This window comes from Aethalodelphis obliquidens, unplaced genomic scaffold (assembly GCF_003676395.1).
Source record: "Aethalodelphis obliquidens isolate GAN/ISIS:26980383/991018 unplaced genomic scaffold, ASM367639v1 scaffold6, whole genome shotgun sequence".
Classification (NCBI taxonomy): Eukaryota; Metazoa; Chordata; class Mammalia; order Artiodactyla; family Delphinidae; genus Aethalodelphis; species Aethalodelphis obliquidens.
In genome coordinates, this window is record NW_020837950.1 from 28,813,194 (window position 1) to 28,838,645 (window position 25,452).

The 25,452-nt window shown below is 36.1% G+C and overlaps 1 protein-coding gene across 6 annotated transcripts in view; it reads right to left on the bottom strand.

The window, feature by feature from the left end:
- The window catches only part of SLIT2 (slit guidance ligand 2), a 382,557-nt gene that overhangs the window by 139,942 nt on the left and 217,163 nt on the right, over window positions 1-25,452 (bottom strand). For all 6 annotated transcript variants that reach the window (XM_027103256.1, XM_027103257.1, XM_027103259.1 and 3 more), the window contains exon 5: window positions 3,907-3,978. In XM_027103256.1, coding sequence (XP_026959057.1) covers window positions 3,907-3,978 — 72 coding nt within the window. The remainder of the gene's footprint in view (window positions 1-3,906; window positions 3,979-25,452) is intronic.

Here is a 25,452-nt window from a genome sequence, read left to right on the forward strand (position 1 = left end):
ATTTCGGTGAGGCATCCTTTGATAATGATATGGTATCAGTACTTGAATTCATACTTGGAGAGTTCAAACACACAGATGTAAATCCTATGTAGAAGTGCTGCCAGTGACTTTTATAAACACTATTATTTAGTTGATATTTTAATACGATCTTGTTATTCTCAGATCTCACTGTGTACAATGCCAGAAAAAAGAAACTGGTTTAAGTAGCAGGTGGAGAAAATTGGGTAACAAAATAAAATATAAAGGTTTTAATCCAGTTTGGAAATTAATAGAGGTAAGCAAAAAAGTTATGGGAAGTTCTCCCTGGAGATGTTTAAGAGCAAGATAAATGTCCAGCTGTCTAGAATAGTTTTACTGTGGCTTGCCTGGAGGAAGAGGAATAAAATCTGCTAATTTGCAAAATTTCCACAGCATCAATTTCATATTGTCAGGATACTGCCTCAAGCATATTTAGCCAATCCACAAGATTAAAGCAAGTGCTTCCAGTGAAAATCTTCTGATAACTGGAATTTGTTCTGAATAAGGCCTGAATATGTGGTAAATCCAATAAACTCGGTACAGTGCATTAGACTAGTCTTTTAGACAGCGCTATACAAAATATCGGCTTGATGCAACTAAAGCACGTATTCCTTCTGTGCAGCCTTACTTCTTCTCTTTTAGTCCCTGAATGACTCGAAACACTAGCCATTATGGCACCATGCAGGGTTGTCCAAACTGTAAACGTACACACTGGAATAATAAATAAGACAAAGCACTATGCCTCTCCTTCCCACACTGAATGTTAATAATATTAATAATGTCAATATTTATGGACTTTTACTGAGTCATTACTTGATGACATACAGTTACCATTTTAACAATAATACAAATTAAAATTTACTCTCAGTTCTAACATATTTTACCAAATATCCTTCTTAATTTTTAATGGTAAAACTAAACTTCACACAAAGTCCCATGAAATGGAAATTTTTTTGAATAATGTAGTTTGAACTATTTTTTAATTATAGCAAAATGCTTTTTAAATGTGAAATTTTAGAAAATTGTAACTATGATCTTATTTAATTAAATAAACCTGTAAATGCATTGTGGTGTCTCAATGTTGTCATGGTCTTTCTCACTGTTACATGGAAGGCATTGAGAGGAGCAGGAATAAATTGTTCTTTTGATCATCACATCATCATTTAGCACTCACATAGTTTCTTAAGCCCCCTTTCCTCCATAAGAACAGAAACCTCCAAAGTTAAAATCATTTGGATGCCACTCTACTCGGATTCCTCCATATGCAGATTGCTATGCTTCTTACCACTGCTGCTATTCCGAATTAGTATTGGTTCGCCTTGAAACAAAGGTAATATTCCTTACATCATACACACACACACACACACACACACGCACACAATACACACACACACACACATTCCACTGCACTTTAATTTTAATCCTCCAAACCAATCGAAACCCAGAAATCAGGCCTTGCATAGGTCTTAATAAATTCTTACTTTCTCAGTCTGCTTTTACCGGCCACTACTCACCAGTATACAGTATGAGCCAACCTCCTTGAAGATGCCTTTATATTTTCTTTCAGTAACTCTTTTCTAAAGTATTCCCTGATAACGTCAAGCAATATCAATACTTTTATCTCTTTCTTTCCTCAGTACCTGTTGCATTTAATTTGTTTATAAATCAGGGTCCTGTGTATATTCATTTAGTACTTTCTGATAGATTTTTTTCCCCATTATTGTAGCTCCATGGCTAATTGACCCATGATAGACATGGGTCTATCTGATTGATTACTAATATTGCAAATTAGTTTATGCTCTCCTTTCCTCTCTCCTTAGTATAAAATTTTCAGTGCTAAATTTTAGCAGTTGCTGAATGAACTTGCTGAATGAATACTGTACTATATTTTGTAGCATATTACTGTTTTAAGGTTTTTCACATATGGTTTTTCTCTAATAACCACAGCAAATGTAAGAAATTATTATACTGATTTCATAAAAGTAAAAATTAAGGCTCAATGAAGTTTACTGATTTGTTACATTTACAAAACAAAAAAATGGCAAGAGATTCTGAGATAGTCCTAAACTCATCTCACAGTATACATAATAACTGCCTTTAAAATGGTAGAGAGGGGGGATGATGTCGTGGGGAGAAATATTTCAAAAATCATGCTAAATCAATATTGCTTTCTTCAAAGTACAAGGGCTAGCATTTTACTTTTCTTTTTATCTCTAAACTTTTAAAATCACATTTTTAAAGAATAAATGAAGAGGAATTAAGGAAGAATCCCACCATGACCGGTATCTCACTCCCAAATGCATCCTTAAATATGGGAGAAGGATTACTTAATAGACTTGGATTCCCTAAATATCTTTGCTAAGATTAAAAGCCACCTGTTTTAAGGCTTTAGAAAAAATACTATTGTAAGATTGCAAGTGGCATTCTCAAAGGGTGGTCAACTTTGGCCATTACTGTCCTTTTACAGAGACATATAGGCAACTCAGGTAGGTGCTACATTGGGATCTTTATGTTGTTCTGATCAGATGTAATATACAGCGGCAGTTCTGAACACCCTACATCTCTGAATCTATCTGAAGGCTTCCCTAAGTCTTCACTAGAGATGAAAAACAAAGCAAATAAAATCTCTTTAACATGTAAACGCTCATAAAAACCTAGGGCCAGGATTTTGGCGGCTCTACACATTTATACCTAGAAGTCTATGTTTTTCTGTCTTTACCTATACACTTAAAAAAAGTACAAATTAAAGTACAAATTTAAAAAAAGTACAAATTAAAAAAAATTTACATTGAGGAGAGGATGTAGAGGCCATAAATTGTAGCTTTATAAAAACAGCTACAGCTTTATAAACAGCTTCCTTTGACGAAGGAAAACATCTGTCTCACTTTCGCTACTGGAGAAATACTGTTGGATCCCACCATGGAGAATTCGGAATATAAGTTAATTCTTAAAGTGCCTGCCCTGTTTATTACTAGCTAAGAAATACTGAATTCCTGATAGTTAATCTCAGCACACAGGGGCCTTTTCCCCCACATTCCAAACTAATGGAAAAGCTACAGAAAATGTTTTACATTTTAGATTCACGGTGAGTCAAAAACCATCATTTTAAAAGGTTAACAAGGTATTTTTAAATTCATTAAGATATATATCAATGATATTAGGATTGCCACTGTGATCTTAAACCTGGTATGTAAAGAGCTATCCACACTTACAAAAACCACATCTACACAAAACACCAGATTAAAGATTTATCAAGGGATAATACAGAAACATAGTTTTCTTTTTCTTTTTTTTTTTTTTTGCTTTTTAAAGAAGGCTATACATATATTCTTTCATAAAGATATAAGAGGGAAAAGATGCAAGAAAAGTATTCACACAAAGGGAAAGACAATTTTCTCATTCTCACACTGTTGGCATTTAATGAAAATGGTGATCTAAAAGCTATTTTAAAAAGCTGTAGCTCTAGGCCACAGGTATCTCTAACAAGAAAATATTATCTACTCTTTCCAGAAAAAAAATATTCTGCATTTCCAATAAACACCGATAACAAGTGAAAAAGGAGCTATTGAAATTAGCTCACAGTAAGGGGAAGAAAATACATTGTAAATACCTTATAATCAAATAATTTCTTTAGATTTCACAAGATTAATCACAAGGTTTGAAGAATGAATTTGATAACAACTTCAGTTTCAAGACATCTTCTAAACAAGAATCTCTTCAGATAGCTTGTGAAAACAATTTAAAACTCATTGTTACAAGCTCTCCTAAGGAAGCATAAAGATGTATATAGGCTTTCACCATTTTTTTCTGACACTTTATTCAATATAAATTAAACTTGGAAAATGGGTAATTTAAAAAAAAACAGTATCAATTAGGAAAAATACTTACAGATTTTTAATATCAACTGCCCCACGGAAAGCTTTCCTTGGAACTGCCTGAATTTGGTTTTCACTGAGGTCACTAAAAATAACAAAAAAAGAAAAAAGATCAAGTTATAAATGTTATTTAAGAATTATTTTAATCAATGTGTTTGAAAAGTGATAGGACACTTCCAAAAAAAAAAAAAAGGAAAGCTAAAATAATACTAAAGGATCATAATTAAATCCATAGCATTAGATGCAATTTCTAATACAAATATTTTATATAACTAATATAAATTAAAAAGTTGGACTAAATGGTTTCTTGAAGTAATTTTTCAGATATTTAATTCCATAATAAATTATTAAATATGGTTCTCTTAAATTTAAGAGCTGATTCACTTCTGTGTAATAAAATATATTTTTTAAAACAAATAGTAAATTGTTCATAACTCAATTTCAAGGGGTTCTAAAGTTTTAGTACTTCATATTTCTCCAATATCACTAACATAACTTAAGACGTATATAGGAAAGCAGTCCCTTTTAACATCCTAGAGAAGACTGGGCAAAAACTGATAAAACCTGGGCAGTGTGATTAAGTTTTCATAGCACTTTAAGTAATCTTGAAAATGGAACACGGCAGTACTGGCCCAACAATAAAACCCACAGTTCTTGCATGAAATATTAGCAGCAGGTTGATTTAGAACCTTCTTTAAATAATTCTATTATAACCATAAACACAGACTGTCTATATTTGCATTTTAATTTAATCGAGAAATACATTTTAATCAAGGGAAAAAAAGCACTCTTTGAGTTGAAATGAGAGTTTGTAAAAATCATTCATCTCGTGAAATGGATCATTATTTTTCCTTCAGAGTTCAGATGCAATTCTATAAGCTCACATAGTATTACTAGCTTTAACAAGTAGGATATAAATACACATGCAAGAAATGTCACTGAAAAGAGGAAATTTTAAATAACACTACCACATAGCAGAAAGCTGAAATATCAAATAAAGTATTAAAGTAACAATGAAGGTACTAAAATTATCTTTAAATTCAAGATAACTGACGCACACAAAGAAAGATGAAGCTACTGACCACGGGTACATGCCTGCCAAAACGGAGTCATTTTCCAATTTTGTGGAGGCATATTGGACGAATTCACCAGCATTCTCTCCCCCAATGCTTCTTATGACCAGAGCTGGTTGCTCACACACTTCTCGCCACACAATAGAGATAACTGGCAGATACAGAGATTTACTGTGTGGTTTTGACCTCATTAGCACTAAGTTTTAAACAAGTGAGATTTGCATTTATATCTCAATATCTGCAACGTTCAAATAAAAAAAAGTTTGCTAAGCAATTTGTAGAGAAATAATGTTAGTCTAAAGAGTAAAGGTCTTTAGCAAAAAAGCAAAGAAAAACACATACATATTTTATTCCAAACAGTAAGTTTGTAATATGTGCTTATGTAGGAGTTAAGGCAGCCATTCATGTCCTAAGTGAACTGTTATCAATAGCTTCAGTATATCCCTAAGAGTAAGAAAACTTCATTTCCTTAAAAATTGCTTATTTCTCCAGCTTGTCGTTGATCTCAGACTGACTTCCCTCCTTTGTTTAATTACATCGAGTTAAGAAATGTTTAATTGCATATATTTAAAAGCTTAATGTCAGAAACAGTGCTCAAAGGAGGCTACTGAGCTAGGAGAAGGTAAAGAGAGATACTGGAGAAAGAAAATTCAGAAAGTAGTAAGAAACGAGGAGGGAAAAAACTGGATTCAAGCAAATTTAATGCTAGAGCACTCCGTGAAAACATATAGTGTTTTAATTGTTGTGCCCCTGTCAGTTCAATGTTTTCTCACCACTTATTTTTTTTTCCCACTTCTCCTAGAACAAAGACTGCTTTAGAGACTGTGTAGGTGAATAAAAATGGCAGAGATGTTGGCTTCAGACCTTGCCTGCTTCCCAGGCTCTGCAGTCTTCCCCTCCCACCAGCTGGGGCCATTTCATGCGCCACCTCCGGCACAGTTTTTCTAGGGTCATGGTCTCAAAGAGGGTGAGGGTGTGGTGGGAGGCTAGTCAGGAGGATGACTTCAGGTGGCTCATAGAGACATGGCTGAAGAGCACTGAAACACAGTCAGAACACCATTCCTTCTGAATGTGATTTTAGTCCTTTTGACTGCCTCAGGCAGAAGTCTAGGGCATTAGAAGGGTTTTATTCTGCTAACACCTACCATCTTATCTTTTATAGAAGGGTGAGGGACAGTCAGGCTCAGAGCCTCCCTACGGTCAGTGGCTTATGTGTCGCTACCCCCCTGAGTAGACTATTCTATGGGGTCTCTGCTCTTGTGCTCCGCTTACTCTGGCAGCCAAATTCAGTTGTGGATCTCAGGTCCCTTCAGTTAAGTGGGCAATAATATTCACCCATGACTGGAGGAAGAAACTTAACAAGTTTTCAGTACCTGCTATGTGCAATGCTTAAATTTTTAGAGATAATATAATATCAAATTTATGTTTTTTAACCTACATGGCCATCTTGTGAAGTAGATATTATTATCATTATTATTACTATTTGTTATGATTAAAGAAACCAAGCTTCAACGATATCAGGTGCTAAACAATGACAGAAAGTGTTGAAGTATCAAAAGATGTAGAGGAAATCCAGATAAATATTGAGTCAGGATGTGGGGATTTCTAAAGATGACACTGAGGGCTACTTAATCCATCTCAATATGTCCTTCCTGTGGCCTAAAACGTAGGAGACTTTTTCTTAACTCATCCTAGCCTCTGACTTATGTCATTTGCATTTTTGTGTGAAATACATAGCACAAGCAAGAGTATGGAGGTAGAAAAATAGAACTTCTATGGGAGTAGCTTTTGGTCTGGTTTGCTTAGAAGGTATAACATGCAGTGCAGTAATAGGAGATGAGGTTGGAAGGAAAAGTGAGGGGTGTGAGGAGTAGACATTCTGATACCGATTGAAGAGTGAGTTCTTATTTCAGCAGACAGTGGTAGCGAGGGAAGAGTGATGTATGGGAGCCGGACAGATACTCTTCCTTAGATTAAACTGGCAGTAGAATTTAGGAGAATACCAAGGGTCAAAGACTCAAATCTGGATAACCAGATACAAGATTTTTATGATAGTTAGGGAAAAAGTAATGAGAATTATGAAGCAACGTAATAACCATCAATACATTGCTTGTTTACCCTGGCCTTGTTAATGGATGGGCTCCCACCCTTTAGACAGAAAAGGTACAAGAGATTAAGAGTGGTATCAGGGATGCATGAAGAACCAAAACTTAGAAGTGAATTGTATGTGGATATGGATTAGGCAAAGAAGAGAGAGAAGATTGAAGTCATTTTGAACTTTGATAGAGGAACCATTAACAAAATTGGGAAATCAAAATTTACAGTGTCTATTATGAGTTTGGTTGTGGAAATTTTTCAGTCTCGTTGGAGAGATGTGATTTATATCTCACAGTTGGATGATAACAAGGTAGTATAGAATAAGTAAAGCATGAGTGGAATCTTAGAAAAGTGATCGAGGAGATCAGAGAAGTAACAGTCATTGGAGGCTTGGTTGATTCAGGCCACTTTCAAAATAGAAAGGGAATTTTTTGAAATTTGATGAAAATTACTGAGCTCAATATTTCTCATCTTCCAGTGTTGGTATGGGTGAGTAGGAGAAATCCAAGGAGAGAGGAGGTATGCCAGAGGAATTAAGAGCATAGGCTGCAGACTGAGAAGTGAAGTAGGTATTATTATTATCATTATTATTACTGTTTGTTACTATTAAAGAAACCAAGCTTCAGCGATATCAGGTATCAGGTATTAACCATGTGACCTTGCAAAAATTGCTTACATTTTCTGTATGTCAGTTTCTTCATCCGTAAAATGAAACAATAACAGTGTCTATATCACAGGACTGTTAAGTGGATTCAATGAAATACTCTTTAAAGTGCTCACAAAGTGACTGGCGCACAGTAACTACTGTAGAGGCATTGGTTACATATATATTACAATTATGCTACTAGGAGAATTTGCTCTGTGCCCCTAAGTATATCTGCTCTGTTCCTTGAAGACCATTGTAGGCAATGTGATACATTACTGATGGGAGTGCATTGTTCTGTGAACTATGTGTATGAGAAAAATGAGTCAGAACTACTGAGCTAGCAGGATAGTGCTGCCAAGGGAAGAGTCTGTAATTATATCACTAGGCAATAGAGTGTAAAAATGTGCTTCCGAGTAGGAAAATGGCTTGATTGGAGTTGATTTTTAGGAAGATTGATCTGGAAATTGAAATTCGGAGCAGGCAAGGACAATGGGCAGAGAGTGGCACTGGGCAGTAGTGTGGAGAAATGGTGGGTCTCCAGTGAACTAGGTAATTCTTTTTGGAGAGCATTAAATAATAAAGTTGAGAGTTGGAGTTAGGTCCAAATATAAGGTCTTTGATGCAAGTTAAGGTGCTTGTCATCTTGGGGAGAGTTTGGAACCACTCAATTTTTCTGAGGAATGGAATAGCAAAATGCAAAAAGCGTTTGGGGAAAACAAGTGTGATAATTGGGGAGCTGGGATGGAAGACAAGGAGACTAAATTAGCTTTGTAAACTTTTGGAAACAAATAAATGGAAAGATATTACATGCTTATGGACCGGAAGAACTAATAACGTTAAAATGTTCAAAGTCATCTACAGATTCAGTGCAATCCTTATCAAAATTCCAATGGCATTTTTCACAGAAATAAACAAACAACCCTAAAATTTATTTGGTCCCACAAAAGAACCTGAAGAGCCAAAGCAACCTTAAGAAAGAATAACAAAGCTGGTGGTATCACATGTCTTGATTTCAAGCTATGCTACAAAGTATAGTAATAAAAACAGCATGGTATTGGCAGAAAAACAGAGAGATCAATGGAATAGAGTTGAGAGCCCAGAAATAAATCCACACATATATGGAAACTTAATTTATGACAAAGGAGTGAAGAATGTACAATGGAGAAAGGACAGTCTCTTCAGTAAATGGTTTTGGAAAAACTGGACTTCCACATGCAAAAGAGTGGAACTGAACCACTGTATAACATCATACATAGACACTTAAATTGAATTAAAGACTTTGACATAAGACCTGAACCATAAAACTCCTAGAAGAATATGTAGGCGGTAAGCACCTTGACACTGGTCTTAGCAATGACTGTTTTATACCTGTTACCAAAAGCAAAGGCAACAGAAGCAAAATTAAACAAGTGGGACTATCTCAAACTAAAAGCTCCTACATAGCAAAGAAAACCATCAAAAAATGAAAAGGCAGCCTATAGAACCGAGAAAATATTTGCAAAATATTTATCTGATAAGGGATTAATATCTATAATGTGCAAAGAACTCATGCAACTAAACATCAAAATTCAAACAACCCAATTAAATGGGCAGAGGATTTGAATAGATGTTTTCCAAAGAATACATATAGATGCATGAAAAGATTCTCAACATCACTAATCATTAGAAAAATGCAAATCAAAACCACAATGAGATATCACCTCACACCTGTCAGAATGGCCATCATCAAAAAGACAACACATAACAAGTGTTGGCAAGGATGTGGAGAAAAGGGAATACTTTTGCACTGTTGATGGGAATGTAAAATGGTGCAACCACTATGGAAAACAGTATAGCAGGTCTTCAAAAGATTAAAAATGGAACTACCATACGATCCAGCAATCCTACTCCTAAGTATATATGCAGAGAAACAAAATCACTCTCTTATAAGAATATCTACACCCCTATGCAGCATTATTTACAATAGCCAAGACATAGAAACAACCTAAGTCTCCATCAGCAGATGAATGGATAAAGAAGATGTTATATATATATATATATATATATATATATATATATGCGTGTGTATATATACAAGCATATATATATATATATACACACACATACATGCACAATGGAATATTATTCAGTCATGATAAAGAAGGAAATCTTACTATTTGCCACAACATGGATAGACCCTGAGGGCACATGCTAAGTGCAGTAAGTCAAGCACAGAAAGACAAATACTGCATGATCTCTCTTACATGTGGAATCAAATAAAAGTGGAACTCATAGAAAGAGAGAACAGATTGGTGGTTGCCGGAGAAGGAAGGTGGAGGATGGGAGAAATGGGTGAAGGTGGTCAAAAAGTACAAACTTCCAGTTGTAAGATTAATATGTTCTGGGGATGTAATGTACAGCAAGGTGACCGTACTTAACAATAATGCATTGTATATTTGAAGATGCTAAGATGGTAAATCTGAATAGTTCTTATCACAAAAGAACTTCTAACTATGTGAGGTAATGAATGTTAACAAAACTTATTGCAGTGATCATTTTGTAGTATAGCAAATATAATGTTACATGTCAATCAACCTGGAAAAATACAAACAAAAAAGTTACTGCAAATGCTCAGGCATAATTTGGAATTTTCCATATGAATTAAAATATTGAACATCTTAAATCTGAAAGCCTGGTTTATTCATTTTCTGAAATGACAAGGAAGTGAGAAGAGCTGGAAAGACTGTCCCATTCTGAAGCTAATCTTGATATGAAGGATATGAACGAGGGTGAATATAAGTGGTTTCAAACAGGAAAGGTTCTACGTTCTTGGTATTTGCACAACTGGAAAGATATAGGCCTCCCAGAGCTAGGCCTGAGAAGTGACCCTAGTGGTCATCACCCTGGAGTTTCCCATTTTAGATCCTTCTCCTTCTACTACATACAAGCCATTCACAAAACCACTTCAGCAGTGTCTTCAACCAAGCCTCTTCCTCCCATTCTCTATTGCCATGGTCCCTGTTAGAATATCATCACCATTTCACACACGACTGAGATTCCAAACCGATATAGTTGCCTCAACCTATGATCCCTTCCAAGGCATCCACCACATTGGCACCACAGTTATATTTCCAAGATTGACATCATGTCAAATAACCGCCTCCTGAATTCTTCTCCATCTCAGTTAAGAGGACACCATTCTTACACTTGTTCAGACCAAAAACTCTGGAGTCCTCATTGACATCTCATATTCTTCCACACCCAACATCCAACCCACCAGCAAATTCCCCTGATTCTTCAAAATATATTCAGAATTTGAATATAGAGTTGAGAGCCCTCTGCTCCCCTGACAAAGCCACCATCCCCCCTTCTGTGGATTGTCTTAATAACTTCCCAACTCTCTCTCTGCTCCTCCCTTTGCCTTCCTATAATCATATCTTGCCACAACTCCGATCAAAATTCTTCATTGGACTTATAAATTCTACCAAATGTAAAACAGACAGCTAGTGGGAAGCATCCGCATAGCACAGGGAGATCAGCTCGGTGCTTTGTGATGACCTAGAGGGGTGGGATAGGGAGGGTGGGAGGGAGACACAAGAGGGAGGAGATATGGGGATATATATATATATATATATATATATATATATAGCTGATTCACTCTGTTATACAGCAGAAACTAACACACCACTGTAAAGCAATTATACTCCAATAAAGATGTTAAAAAAAAATTCTTCGCTGATGTCCCATATCATAAGGAGGGAAAAACTCAAAGCATTACAAGGTCTACAAGTCCCCCAAATCAACTGACTGACACCTTTGACCTCATCTCTTTCTCCTCCCCACCTCGCACACTCTTCTCCAGTCACACTGGTTTTCTTGGCATTTCTTGAAACCTTCAGATTGTGTCTCACTTGGGGGCCTTCTTTGATACTTTCTGTGCTTCTATTTCCACCTCAGATACTTTCTGTGCCTTCTATTTCATTCATTAATTATATTCTCTTAATTCACCTTTTATAAAATTATTCTTCCAAATCTTCAGATTATCCACATTTTATTTTGTCTTAAGCACCTAGTTCCTATCGCCATGAAATGCAGGGTTAAATATTGTTCAAGACACAGAGCAAATAGTACCTCCTTCAGCATAGTTCTTCTCCAATCCCCCAGCTGAGCCACGTGCTAAGATCTCTGTAACCTATTAGTAGCTATGTTATGCTGTGCAAGTCACCTACCCTCTTTCTCCATTTGTTCATCTGTAAAACAGCTAAGATAAATGGCTCTTAGCGCCATTTTGCCTGGTCCAAACAACAATATTATTCGTAATGTAAATTAATATTCAAATAACTAAATATCAATAAAATTATTACATAATTACAAATTAATTATAAAACATTCTTATTGCTTATTGGGAAGTCAGTTGTTCCCATTTTCTGTGCTCTTAAGGTGACCTGCACACATATTTACTGTAACACTCCAAAATTTTTAGTTGAGTTCTTTTCTTAGATAACTGTCTCTCCTGTTAGACAATATGATAAATGAAGTTAGAGATTTTAGTTTATTTTGTTTGTTTAGAATTCCTGGCATATGAAAGGCCTTTAATAAGCAAAGTTTTATGGAAAGGAGGTAGGGAAAGAAAAATAAATTCTGAAGAAAAATCTTACAAAACATGGGAACACACTGGATGAGTGTGAATAAGGAAGAGAGGCGATAAATATAAGCTTGTGGTTGAAGCCCTGATAAGCAGCAAAATCTAGTATGATGGACACAACAAGGCAACACAGGAGAGGTAAGTGTCACTGTTTCACAAAACCTTGGAGATATTAAACTAGAGCTCAATAAAGAGATTAGAGGGAGAAATACAGACTAATGAGTCTTTGTACCATAGTGAGAATCGAGCTATGCACGGTACATATAAATCTCCTTTCAGATGATATGTATTGATGAATTTCACATTTGCAGGTTAGTGTCCCCAAGAACCAAGATTTAGTGCACTCAAGATTTCAATCTCTGAAGGTGGGAAAGTCAGCTGTGTTCTTTTCTCTCTCTCACTTCTATTCTCTCATTCATGCATTCAAAAGCATTTTTTAACAGCATAAAATCTGATGCAATCATTGCTTTGTGATAATTCTGTTTCTTTTATGATACATTTTTAACCAACAACTTGACCGCCGATTCTTCATAAATAGGGCTGTCTCTTCTACACATATCCTTTCTCTTCCACATCTTAAATATAATCTTATGTAGAGTAGTTTTCTTTTTAAATCATTCTTTGTCAGATGTATGAATGGTCTCTTTTTTAGAGATTGTCAGTGCTGTTCGTCCACTGAAAACTGTTTTGTCACTCAGGACCTCAGCAACTTCTCATACTCAGCAACCAAAGCTTTATTGAACATAGTAGTAATAATACACATCTATTTTTCTTCTACTCTCTAATATGCGTTGATAACAGTGCTTTCTTGCACTTAATAAAAAGTTTTAATCGAAGTTTTTACACAACTTACAACACTTGTAAGACCCCATAGATACTTAAATGTAAAAATGTGTTCATTTTAGAATTTATGAAATAAGACAATACTCAAAACTACCTTGTATTGGGCAATTAACTGTCAGGCAATACACTTGGATTTATTTAATTGTTTCTGTAACCATATCAGAATGTACTCTTCTATTCCCATTTGGAGGCAAGGAACTGGCATTTACAGAGGTTTCGTAATTTAGCTGCAGTCATACAGCTAGTAAGCAGTGGGGCAGGGATTTGAACTTGGCTCTGTTGTTCTCCAAACCTCATATGCTTGACCACTGCTGCCCTGCCTCACACAGGAGGTGGCTTCTGTAGAGGTCTGGCTCTCTGGTATTGTAGTTCGATGACCCAGGAGCTGTGGTTTTAAAGTGCGGTTCTAGGATCAGCCATAAGAGTCCTCTGGGGAGGCCATTTAAAAAACAGACCTCTGGGGCTTCCCTGGTGGCGCAGTGGTTGAGAGTCCGCCTGCTGATGCAGGGGACACGGGTTCGTGCCCCGGTCCGGGAGGATCCCGAATGCCGCAGAGCGGCTGGGCCCTTGAGCCATGGCCGCTGAGCCTGCGCGTCTGGAGCCTGTGCTCCGCGACGGGAGGGGTCGCAGCGGTGAGAGGCCCGCGTACCGCAAAAACAGACCTCTGAGTTCCATCAGAGATGCCAGGCAGAATCTCTCGGGGAGGTCCAGGATACCTGTGTTTTTAACAAGTCTGCTAGGGAACTGTTATTCCCATTGTCTTTGAACCCCACATTAGTAGCCCATTGGTACATCTCCAATAAATGGTATCTTCTAGCTTTTGTTCGGTTTATAAGCCTGGCATTCATTTACATGCATCCAGTTGGAAGTTGTGAATGCCAATAGGAAATAAAAAATGGGAAGCACCAAAAAATATATACAGTTCTCTGACCAAAGCAAAAGGCTGGATAAGAGGCCAATTTTTTGCATTGTGGTGAAATATACATAGCATAACATTTACCACTTTATGTTTATAGTTCATTGGCATTAAGTACATTCACACATGTTGTGTAACCATCACCACCGTCTATCTCCAGAATGTTTTGAGAGGCCATTTTAAAGACTTTTTTGCATAATGTAAAATCTTACAACCAGGACACTAATCTTGAAATAATAAATGATTTACAGTGTAGATAATGTTTATCCTTTCTCTTTCTTCTCTTCAAAATAGTATCATAACATCACCTCACATTAACACTTATCTTTCCAAGTAATATTTTAGTCACCATTTGGTTACCTATAAGCACTTCAATTAAGTGCATTCAAGGAAGACATACCTAATTGGGTAGAGCCGTCAGGTAATGAGAGATTCTAAAAATAGTGCATGACAACAAATTTTAAAAATAACCTTGTGTACATTTTATAAGGGCCACTGAGCTAATAACCCATGTTTTATGATAACCCATGTGAGGTTATTTTTTTGACACATCCAAACACAGAGATAATCACAACAGTCGGAAAACACCCCCAGATGCCTGCAGTGGTATCCTGGAGGGTTGTGTACTGAGACAGGACAGGAATCAGGTTTTGGATAGCAATACTTGGTTCCACTCCATAAAAATATGTGACCGTGTGACCTTGGTCAAGTTACTAATATTCATTGAATCATGCTCTATTTTCTTTAATTCTAGAAAAAATATCAAGCATTGCTATGTCAGAGTTACTGCAAAGATTGAACGATCTGATACATTCTATGCAAACATGTGAAGTGCCTTGCCCAGTCTTAACACACAAAGGCACTCACACATGTTACCTTCCTGCACTTCAATCAGTCCAGTTCAGTTCACTTCAAGAGTCATATACTGAGGAAGTGTGTGCTGAATACACTGCTAGTTCTTAGAAACAAAATATATAAGTAACATGGGTCTGCTCTCAAGAAGCTCAGTTTCCGAAAGAGAAAGCAAGCAGGTAAGGTGATCATTATACTGCTGAACTGATAAAAATACCAGTTTCCTGAAGGAGGAAATACTTAATTTTGTTGTTGATTGGAAATACTTCATTTTGTCATTTTAATCATTGATTGGAGTGTTGGGGATGGTAGATAATAGTAAACAAACAAACAAAACAACAAAATAAAAAGAAAACTTCGCCATGGAGTTTCTTTTCTAATTTTTTATTGTGATATAATTGACATATAACATTATATTAGATTTAGGTATATGGCAGTGATTCAATATGTGTGTATATTGTGAAATGATGGAGTTTCTTAAGTTTACATATGGACTCATGGAATATACAGTTAACCCTTGAACAACATAGGTATGAACGGCACAGGTCCACTTATATTCAGATTTTTTTCAGTAAATATACAGTCAGCCCTCCATATCCATGGATGTGGAACCTGTGGATACAGAGGGCTGACTGTAACACACTCACAATGTAATATGCATGCATGTATTCCTGTCAAACCTTTGTATATCCATTTCCCTCTGCCTGGAATATTCACAAGTAGTCCTTCACTTGGTTAATCCTCCCACTGAACCTTTGGAGCAGAGTTTAAATAGTCTCTCTTCTAAAAATTGTCTCAGAAATATCCTAATACTGGAGTAGGCTCTCTTCTTCATGCTCCTGTAACATGTCATACTTAACTGATATACTGGATTATAATTGCTAGTTTACTTGTTGACACATCCCACGAGAGCCAAAAGTTCCCGAGAACAGGTACTGAATAATTCATCATTGTGTTCCCAATGCCGAATACAGTGCCTGGCTGTGGTCAATAAAGTGTAAATAAAAATGTCCAGAACTGATTAGCAAATTAGTAGTATACTTATTGACATTTAGGTTCTCAAGCAGATTACTGATTTAATAGGTACTCGACGTCTTTCTTAGGATATATTACATGAAAATGTCATCATCTACTCTGGTATATTAAGATCATGATATACTTATTATTTCCTTCCCAAAGATATGGTAAAAAATATTCTTTTTGTGATCCAAATATTTTTACTGAGATCAGTAAGATAAAGGTAACAGCAAAGTTAGAATGATGGTGTTAGTACAAATGTCACATATTTCAAGTGGAAAACCGTCATTGAAAACCATTATTCAGCCTAAACAACAGTATCAGTTTCAGCTGATGGAAATAAAAACTCTAATTTTCTCAATATTAGGCTCAGGGATATATGTGACTTTCATAATTTAGTCAATAAAACATGGATGCCAACCAAGAAATAACAGTTTCCTGAATATAACTCCATGTATTTGTGTCAGGAATTGCACTATTCATGTATCGAGACATATCAAAGATGTGATGCTATTTTTTCATCAAAAAATTGTAATATAGCCAGGAAGACCAGGCATATATATATGAATAAAGAGCAAACACACACTCATGGTAACATGCATGAGAAAATTAAATAGTGAGAGATAACAGAATGATGTGACATATACATCAAGAGATGCTTTTGCAAGGGGAAGGCATTTGTGTCTTAGGAAAAGCAATGGGGATAGTTTGTTAAGAAGAAATGGGAAGTTGTTTCTAAAGAGACCAGTATGGGAAGACCAGAGACATACAGGTATATTAAGGGTGACATATTTGGGGAGTGAATGGTAAGACAGAATTTTGTTGCATTTAACCATTAATTAGAAGGAAAGAGAGTTTGTATTGGGATTCCAGAACATTCAAATAAGATGACTATGGAGTTTTCAGTTAATCTTATTAGCAGTAAGAAACAAGATGAGTGAGTAATAAAATAAGACAAAACAAAAGTTTCAGAAATCTTCATGCAAGAATGACTAGAGAACAACACTTCACTACTTCAGAACAGAAAGTTTTGTTGTTTTCTCTTCCTCAATTGTTCTTAAAGGTACACTTGTCAATGAAGAGCCTTCATCAATATGTATACTCAATTCTGACTTTATAAAAACTCCTGGTCTATAAAGATAGCCAACCATCAGGCTTTCCTTCCAGAATTTACAGATTTCAACTAAAAAGTGATTCTTGATAATTATGAAAACATTTTCAGTGGAAGACAAGCTTCAGTTGAAAAAAACTCTAAATCAATGATTAATAAATAAAATTGGCAAACATCAAATCTCAACAAATTATGACCCTCACCAACAGAAAACTTTTGCAAATAGACTTTACTGAGATAAAATTTACATACCTACAAGTCTATTAGTTTATATTACACAATTTAATGGTTTTTAGATTATTTAGAGTTGTGTAACAATCATAACAATCTAAATTTAAAACATTTTCATTACTCCTGAAAGAAACTTTGGACTTATGAACAGTCACTTCCCTTTCCCTCCCCCATGTTGTAGTGTGTATCCACAGTTCATTTTTATTGTCAAATAATATTCCATTGTATGGATATAGCACACTTGTTTATCTACTCTTCAGTTGATACAGGCAATAGGCTTTGTAAGGCAATTTAAAAATCAATAACTGGGCTTCTCTGGTGGCGCAGTGGTTGAGAGTCCACCTGCCGATGCAGGGGACATGGGTTCGTGCCCCGGTCCGGGAGGATCCCACATGCCGCGGAGCGGCTGGGCCCGTGAGCCATGGCCGCTGAGCCTGCGCTTCTGGAGCCTGTGCTCCACAATGGGAGAGGCCACAACAATGAGAGGCCCGCGTATGGCAAAAAATTTTAAAAAAAAAATCAATAACTACTTGTGCTGGGGACAAGTCTATTTAATATGCTTTTTGAATCCTTTGTGATAGTTTTGTACTGGTTTAATATTCTTTTTAATATAACAGAAGCCCAATTATTGAGCCATGGCCATCAAGGAGTGGTCACTACTTTAGACCAGCTTGAACCCATTTTACATATCATCCTCTCTTAGAAGGTCTGTTTGTTTCTGTTCAACTCTGTACACTGAGCTATAGTCTTCTTCCCCTAATTTTACCTCCATATAACCACAACAGCTCTACAATATATGATATATTCTTTTGATCATGCTCACAGAATTTGTATAGGCTATAAAAACAGCTCTTGATGTGTTTCGTTTTGAATTTGGGATAAAACTGTATTCAAAAATGGGAATAGATGTATTTTCCTATCCCTGCTTTTTATCTACATATGCATATCCATACTGATATTGATCTGAATATTAAATTATATATATACGTGTTTTTTCTAAATCTATGTACATGTGTGTACAAAGACAGAGACACAAGAAAGAGAAAGAGAAATACTGGAGAAAAAAGAAAGATACAGAGAGATAAAAACTCACTGTGAAAATATGGGTATATGGAGAGATATATATTAGTTATGTAGATATGTTATTAATATATCTCACTATCTGTAATTTAGGTAGAAAAAATGTAAAACATTATGACATAAGGAAGTTTTTCTGTCCAGAGTTAAACAGATCTCAATCATTTTCAATTTTTTTGACAGTTTTAAAAAAATTTTTTTTTCATTTATTTTTGGCTGCATTGGTTCTTCATTGCTGCCTGCAGGCTTTCTCTAGTTGCAGCAAGCAGGGGCTACTCTTCGTTGCGGTGCGCAGGCTTCTCATTGCGGTGCCTTCTCTTGCTGTGGAGCATGGGCTGTAGGCACGTGGGCTTCAGTAGTTGTTGTACACAGGCTCAGTAGTTGTGGCTCACGGGCTCTAGAGCGCAGCCTCAGTAGTTGTGGTGCATGGGCTTAGCTGCTCCATGACATGTATCTTCCCAGACCAGGGCTCGAACCCATGTCCCCTGCATTGGCAGGCGGATTCTTAACCTCTGCGCCACCAGGGATGTCCCTCATTTTCGATTTAAAACAATCCTATATTATAACCCCTGATGATAATTTTAGAAACCTCACTTGAAGCATTCTCTGGAATATTCTCCAGAAAATTTATTTTCAATAGGAGGTAGAATGAAAACAACTGGCAAATAACATTTATCCTAAGCACTCTTTATAGATCCTCATTTAATCTTTCTGTTCCTAAAAAATAAAAGCAACTTTCAAGAATATGTTCTTTTTAATCAGCATATCTCTCTTACTTGTTCTAAAGATTTTTAAAAGGTAGAATGTAATCTAATTGTGCTGAAATACTGCATCAGCTTTTAACAAAAGAGCCAATACTGCAATGCTGCTATTTTATTGCTCACGACGTATGGTTTCCAGTTGGGTATCCCATTAACCTCAGAGTGCAATGATATCATTTTAATTATATAAATTGAAACAGCAGTGTGTAATACTTATATCATGTGAAAATGGATCCGCTTTATGTGAAAGTGTCTAAACTATTTTTCACTATGAAGCCATAAATTTGCTTTAGATGGCAAACTTGCTGGTAAATTTAATTACTGGTAATTTTATTTTCCTCCACAGTTTAACCTCTCTTAGAGTCTGACCGGGAATATCATAAATTTGTACTTCTATGGACTACTTTGGAAACTACTGAGTAATGATAACTTAGTATTTGCTCAGATTTTAACTTAGAAAAGCAAATAAATATAAATGTAGGTAGAAAATAAGTATGCCAACCTGTAAAAGTCATCGCATCCTAAATTCCTAATTTGTTAAAAAGTACGGTTTATTTAGTGAAACTTTAAAGTTATAATATATAATCAAATAATACACTGCACAGAAGATGACTATTTTTATGCATCTGAAGATCTAAATAGCTGTGAGTGGATAAGAAAAAAAATGAGTTTCACGTAAGGGAGAGATGTTTGCATTAGTTGAAAAGAAAGACTATATGTAGTAAAGTCTCATATTACATACTCATAGAATTATCTGATATCATTAGAGTATTTCAGGGGTTACATTCCAAGGAACTCTTGCAAGTTTGGGGAGAGGATGGGGGTGCAAGAGAAGTGTTCCCTGTCAATGTTTCTCTCCTTCCTCAGAATTCCCCACAGGGTAGCTATCCTAATGGGAGAAGAAAGGAAGCTTGGTTGCAATGGGCCAAAGTTAGTACATTTCAATCTTAATTAAACGTGACACACACCAGGTGAGAACAATCCTGTCTTCCTGTGAACAGAGAGAAGAGTACAGCACGTGTTCAAGAGCCCCATCACTCAAACCAGAGGGTCTGGACCCACATCTGGGCTCTGCCACTTACTGGCTTTGTTACATGGGCAAGCTATTCCACCTCTCTAAACCTTCACCCCCTCATCTGTAAAATGGGGAAAATAAAACCACCTACTTCATAAGGTTATTGTTTGGAAGAGCTGGGATAAAGCTTGTGCAATGCTTAGTGGGGTGCTCAGCACAGAGCAAGCACCGGATAATGGTAGATTTGCCACAGCTGCATAGAAGTTTCTGTCTGTTCCCTCCCCTTCAGGGTGAACTTGAGGGCTTGGTCTCCACCTTAATCATCTGAAAGTTTCATCCTGGATGTGCCGGATATGCCCTTCATTAGCTCTATGACCTTGTGCCAGTTTTTTTTTTTTAACTCCTCCAAGCTTTCATTTCCTAATCTTTACATTAAGACTAACATTTAGAACACATTTCATAGGGTTGTTGGGAAGATTATATGAAATATTTAACACAGGACCTCACAAGTATTAACAATATTCAGTAAATGTTATATATGATCATTTTAACGTGGAAATATATACCAATAAACAGGATTTGGGAAGACGTCCTATAATTCAGGTAGAATTTTAGCTTACCAATTTTATCTATAAAAGTACAATTTAGCAGAAGACAGAAAAGCCTTTTTCACAGTTAAACGTAGTATTGTATCTGTGAATTATATTGCTGTCATTATCAATAAATACTTAAAACAATCCCAGTAAGCTCTTAGCTATTCTAAGATACATTTTAAATTCAGGGAATTTAAATTCATCATATACAGTTGCTGGATTACAAGGAAGGATAAGAGTATACGGGTATGTTGTAATGTTCTGAACGTAACAAAGCCATTTTATAATTTTTAAAAGGCAATCTTAAACTAATGTTTCCGCTCCATGCACAATCCACTCTTGATTACGCAGCTAGCAGACATTTTAAGGAGATCCAAAGCCCACATTTTCTGATACCATGATTTCTGAACTATATCTAAAAAAGAACTAACTACAGATATAAAATCTGAAAAGCAACTTCTGGTTCTGAATTTAGTGGGCTACCCTGGGTGGGGCCTCCTAGGTGGAGGAAGTGGGGGTGAGCATCTCCATCACCAGGTATCTGGTCACCTGCTCTGCCAGGAGAAAGGCTTCGATTCAGGAGCAGCAGGCAGGTGCTTCTCACTGTAAGCCGTCTGCTTTCCCAAGCGAACCATGTTGATGGGGCAGAAAGGAAACTGCCATAGTCCAGAGAATTAAACAAGATTTGGAAAATCAAAGAAACAACTCAGAGCTGTGTTGAAGTAAGAAAGAGGGAGAAAAGAAAGGGCAGAGAGAGAGAAGGGGTGACGGGGTGGGGGGGTGCAAAATAAGAGAGGATGAGATTAAGAGGAAAAAACGATGAATGGTGTTAAGGCGAAACAAATAGCAAGACAACAGCAACTAGTGCAAAAGAAAAATCAGGGCTGAATAGTTTAAACTGCACAGTTCATTCCTTTTATACGCTTCGTAGAAATGCATTTCTACTCAGCCATCATTCTATTGTTTTAAACATATCCGCATTTAATATCCACAAACCTAAGAAGCGGGTATTCATATCACCCACACATAGACGAGGAAACGGAGCCTGAGAAATTACAGGAACTTACCCTCAGCATTTAAGAGGTATTGGGGGAATTTAGAAGTGAATAGAAAGTTCCTGCCCTCAGGAAGCTAAACCTAAAATGACCCAGGATGGATTTGTTCTGGGTTTGGAAATATGTCAGGAGAAAGTACAAAGGCATCCTCCACATATATCCACTTTGTAACGTTGTTTCTTTATCTTGTGGTGCAGGGTTTTGCAGTTAGAACAACTCAACAATTCTACTTTGACCATGTCAGATTATACCTTTACAAGGAGATAAATTAGATAAAATTTACTTTAAAATGTCTAATGCAACTCAAATATTTTGTTTTGTCGTTGCCAGCTGTCAATGGGTATTGTAACCCATGGTACTTTACTGACTCTCTTTTAATAACAAGTGTCACAGCATTTCACAGACTAAGTTGACAGAGAACTTACTCTATAGCACTACTGATCGTTCCATTTGCTTAAAACACTATTTAAACGCCAGAATCAATCCAGCCACAATTGTGCTGTATAAGTCAATCTAGCGGCCACAGAATCAATTCTGCCCAACAACTGTTCCAAAAGGGCACTTAAATCAATTTGCCACAAAAGTACTGCATAAAATGGTATATGCACAAACTCTACTTAGTTATTATACATAGAAAATTAGCTGCAGCAGATTCAGGGCTCACATTTAAGTGCAGTTCTTAGTCTCAGTATATCTGTGTGAGGAATATTCACTGATAAAATAATTCCAACACACATATCATTTGTGTGTGTATTAGTAGGAAATTAACCTACCAAGTAGGAGTAGTTTTCTATTTACAAAATCTTAGAAATTTTATACGTCTTAATAAAATTTGATATATCCTTTTCTAATTGTAGTATTTCTTTCTTTTTGCTGTTTAGGGAACAAAGGGACCATTTACAAAGGAAGCATTGTCTGCACTACCTAAGATTTTTTTTTTTTACATCTTTATTGGAATATAATTGCTTTACAATGGTGTGTTAGTTTCCGCTTTATAACAAAGTTAATCAGTTATACATATACCTCCATATCTCTTCCCTCTTGCGTCTCCCTCACTCCCACCCCTCTAGGTGGTCACAAAGCACTGAGCTGATCTCCCTGTGCTATGTGGCTGCTTCCCACTAGCTACCTATTTTACATTTGGTAGTGTATATATGTCCATGCCACTCTCTCACTTTGTCCCAGCCTACTCTTCCCCCTCCCCGTGTCCTCAAGTCCATTCTCTACTAGGTCTGCGTCTTTATTCCCATCCTGCCCCTGGGTTCTTCATGACCATTATTTTGTTTTGTTTTTTAGATTCCATATATATGTGTTAGCATACGGTATTTGTTTTTCTCTTTCTGACTTACTTCACTCTGTATAACGGACTCTAGGTCCATTCACCTCACTACAAATAACTCAGTTTCGTTTCTTTTTATGGCTAAGTAATACTCCATTGTATATATGTGCCACATCTTCTTTATCCATTCATCTGTTGATGGATACTTAGGTTGCTTCCACGTCCTGGCTATTGTAAATAGAGCTGCAATGAACATTATGGTACATGACTCTTTTTGAATTATGGTTTTCTCAGGGTATATGCCCAAAGGTGGGATTGCTGGGTCGTATGACAGTTCTATTTTTAGTTTTTTAAGGAACCTCCATACTGTTCTCCATAGTAGCTGTATCAATTTACGTTCCTACCAATAGTGCAAGAGGGTTCCCTTTTGTCCACACCCTCTCCAGCATTTATGTTTGTAGACTTTTTGATGATGGCCATTCTGACTGGTGTGAGATGATATCTCATTGTAGTTTTGATTTGCATAAGATTTTTTTAATGGATTAATTCCAAAGAAATCATAATCTTAACATTGAGGGAGAAATGTGAGGTTTGTTTTATCCCACACAGAAAAAGTCATATCAGAAAGTGGGACTGAGTGACAGCTCCTGACAGCACATTGAACTTCAGGACTGTAAGGGAGGTGCAGGGCCTCCAGGACTGGTAAGTGAGCAGAAAACCTGGGAATGTGACCTATGGCGCACCAGTGACCTACGTCCAGGCTAAGGCTGCTAGGTGACTTAGAATTGAAGAAAAAAAACTTCTGTGGAGGTTTAAAAAATATGTGTATTTGTAAACACACCCACAAACTTGCATTCTTTTAATACTCTTTTCTTGGAAGTATAGTTGATTTACACTATATTAGTTTCAGGTGTACAGCATAATGATTCATTATTACTACAGATTATACTCCATTTAAAGTTATTACAAGATAATGGCTATAATTCCCTGTGCTATACAATATATCCTCCTTGCTAATCTATTTTATATATAGTAGTTTGCATCTCTTAATCCCACACCCCTAATTTTTTCCTCTCCCCTTTGGTAACCACTAGTTTCTTTTCTATGTCTGTGAGTCTGTTTCTGTTTTGCATATACACTCATTTGTATTAATTTTTAGATTCCACATATAAGTGATATTATACAGTATTTTTTTCTCTGTCTGACTTACTTCACTAAGCATAATATTCTCTAGGTCTATCCACATTGCTGTAAATGGCAGAATTCCATTCTTTTTTATGGCTGAGTAATATTTTAACATTTTAATATTCTTATTCTTCTGTTTTGGCTGAATTTGTATATTTTACTTTTTTGTAAGTATAGATTATTCTGACACAGATACTGGGGTCGCTCTTTTTCTTTTTCTTTGGTTACTCAAGTTACTTCACCCCAAATATGGATTCAGGTGCTGTAATTGCCTTGGTCATAATTTGTGAAATACACAACATAACTTTCACTGTTGTATAGGAAGGAGTATAATTCCAAATGAAATATTAGATTTAGAATATGGCTTTTCCAAATATACTTAATGAGCAAGTATCTTAGTGGAATTCTTCATAACATTTTGACTCAGCAGAGGAGGTTGCTAAAATTGGAAGAGAGTAAAAAAAAATCCTATTTGTAGTATTTGCATAATTAATAAAATCACCAAACCTAGCTGGATCAAAGTTTTCCTTCTTCGGTAATATAGGTATATGTTTTTCTGTAGAGCAGATCTTTGAAAATAGGATATGGTCTCCTCTATCTGGAGTGATTTACATGTTCTCTGACAGTAAGTGAGGGGATAGGATGAAGTGACACTTCCAGATTCCTTCTATTGTAATACTTATCATTTGTTCTTTCTAATTAATTAGAGTGATGTACCATAAGAAATTCAGATAGGATAAAATGGAATAGAACTGTAAATATCTAAAATGTGGCTTAAAATATAAAATTCCAATATAAAATTAATAAAATTAATTTGTGATGCTGTTTTTAATATCCCTTTGAATGAAATGTAGCCCAACACTATAGAGTATCCACATGGCTCAGTCAATTTGATGGGATTTTATATTCATTCTTGTAGCATCACCTAGAGAAGGAAAGTGATATTGCTTTCATTTTATGTATGGAGGGACTGAAGTGGCATGATTCTCTAATGGTCTGCTAGAGTTAAAAGAAGTAGCATCAACATATGATGAAGATTCAGTTGCCCAATTCTAATTTGATCAAGTTCAGAATTTATCAAAAGTACTTTTCCTCAACCAAGGAAACTAAAGTTGATGACTCTGAAAAAAAGGTTACAGGTTCTCAGTTACTGACTATACTCTTGACAGGTTAGACATTTCAAA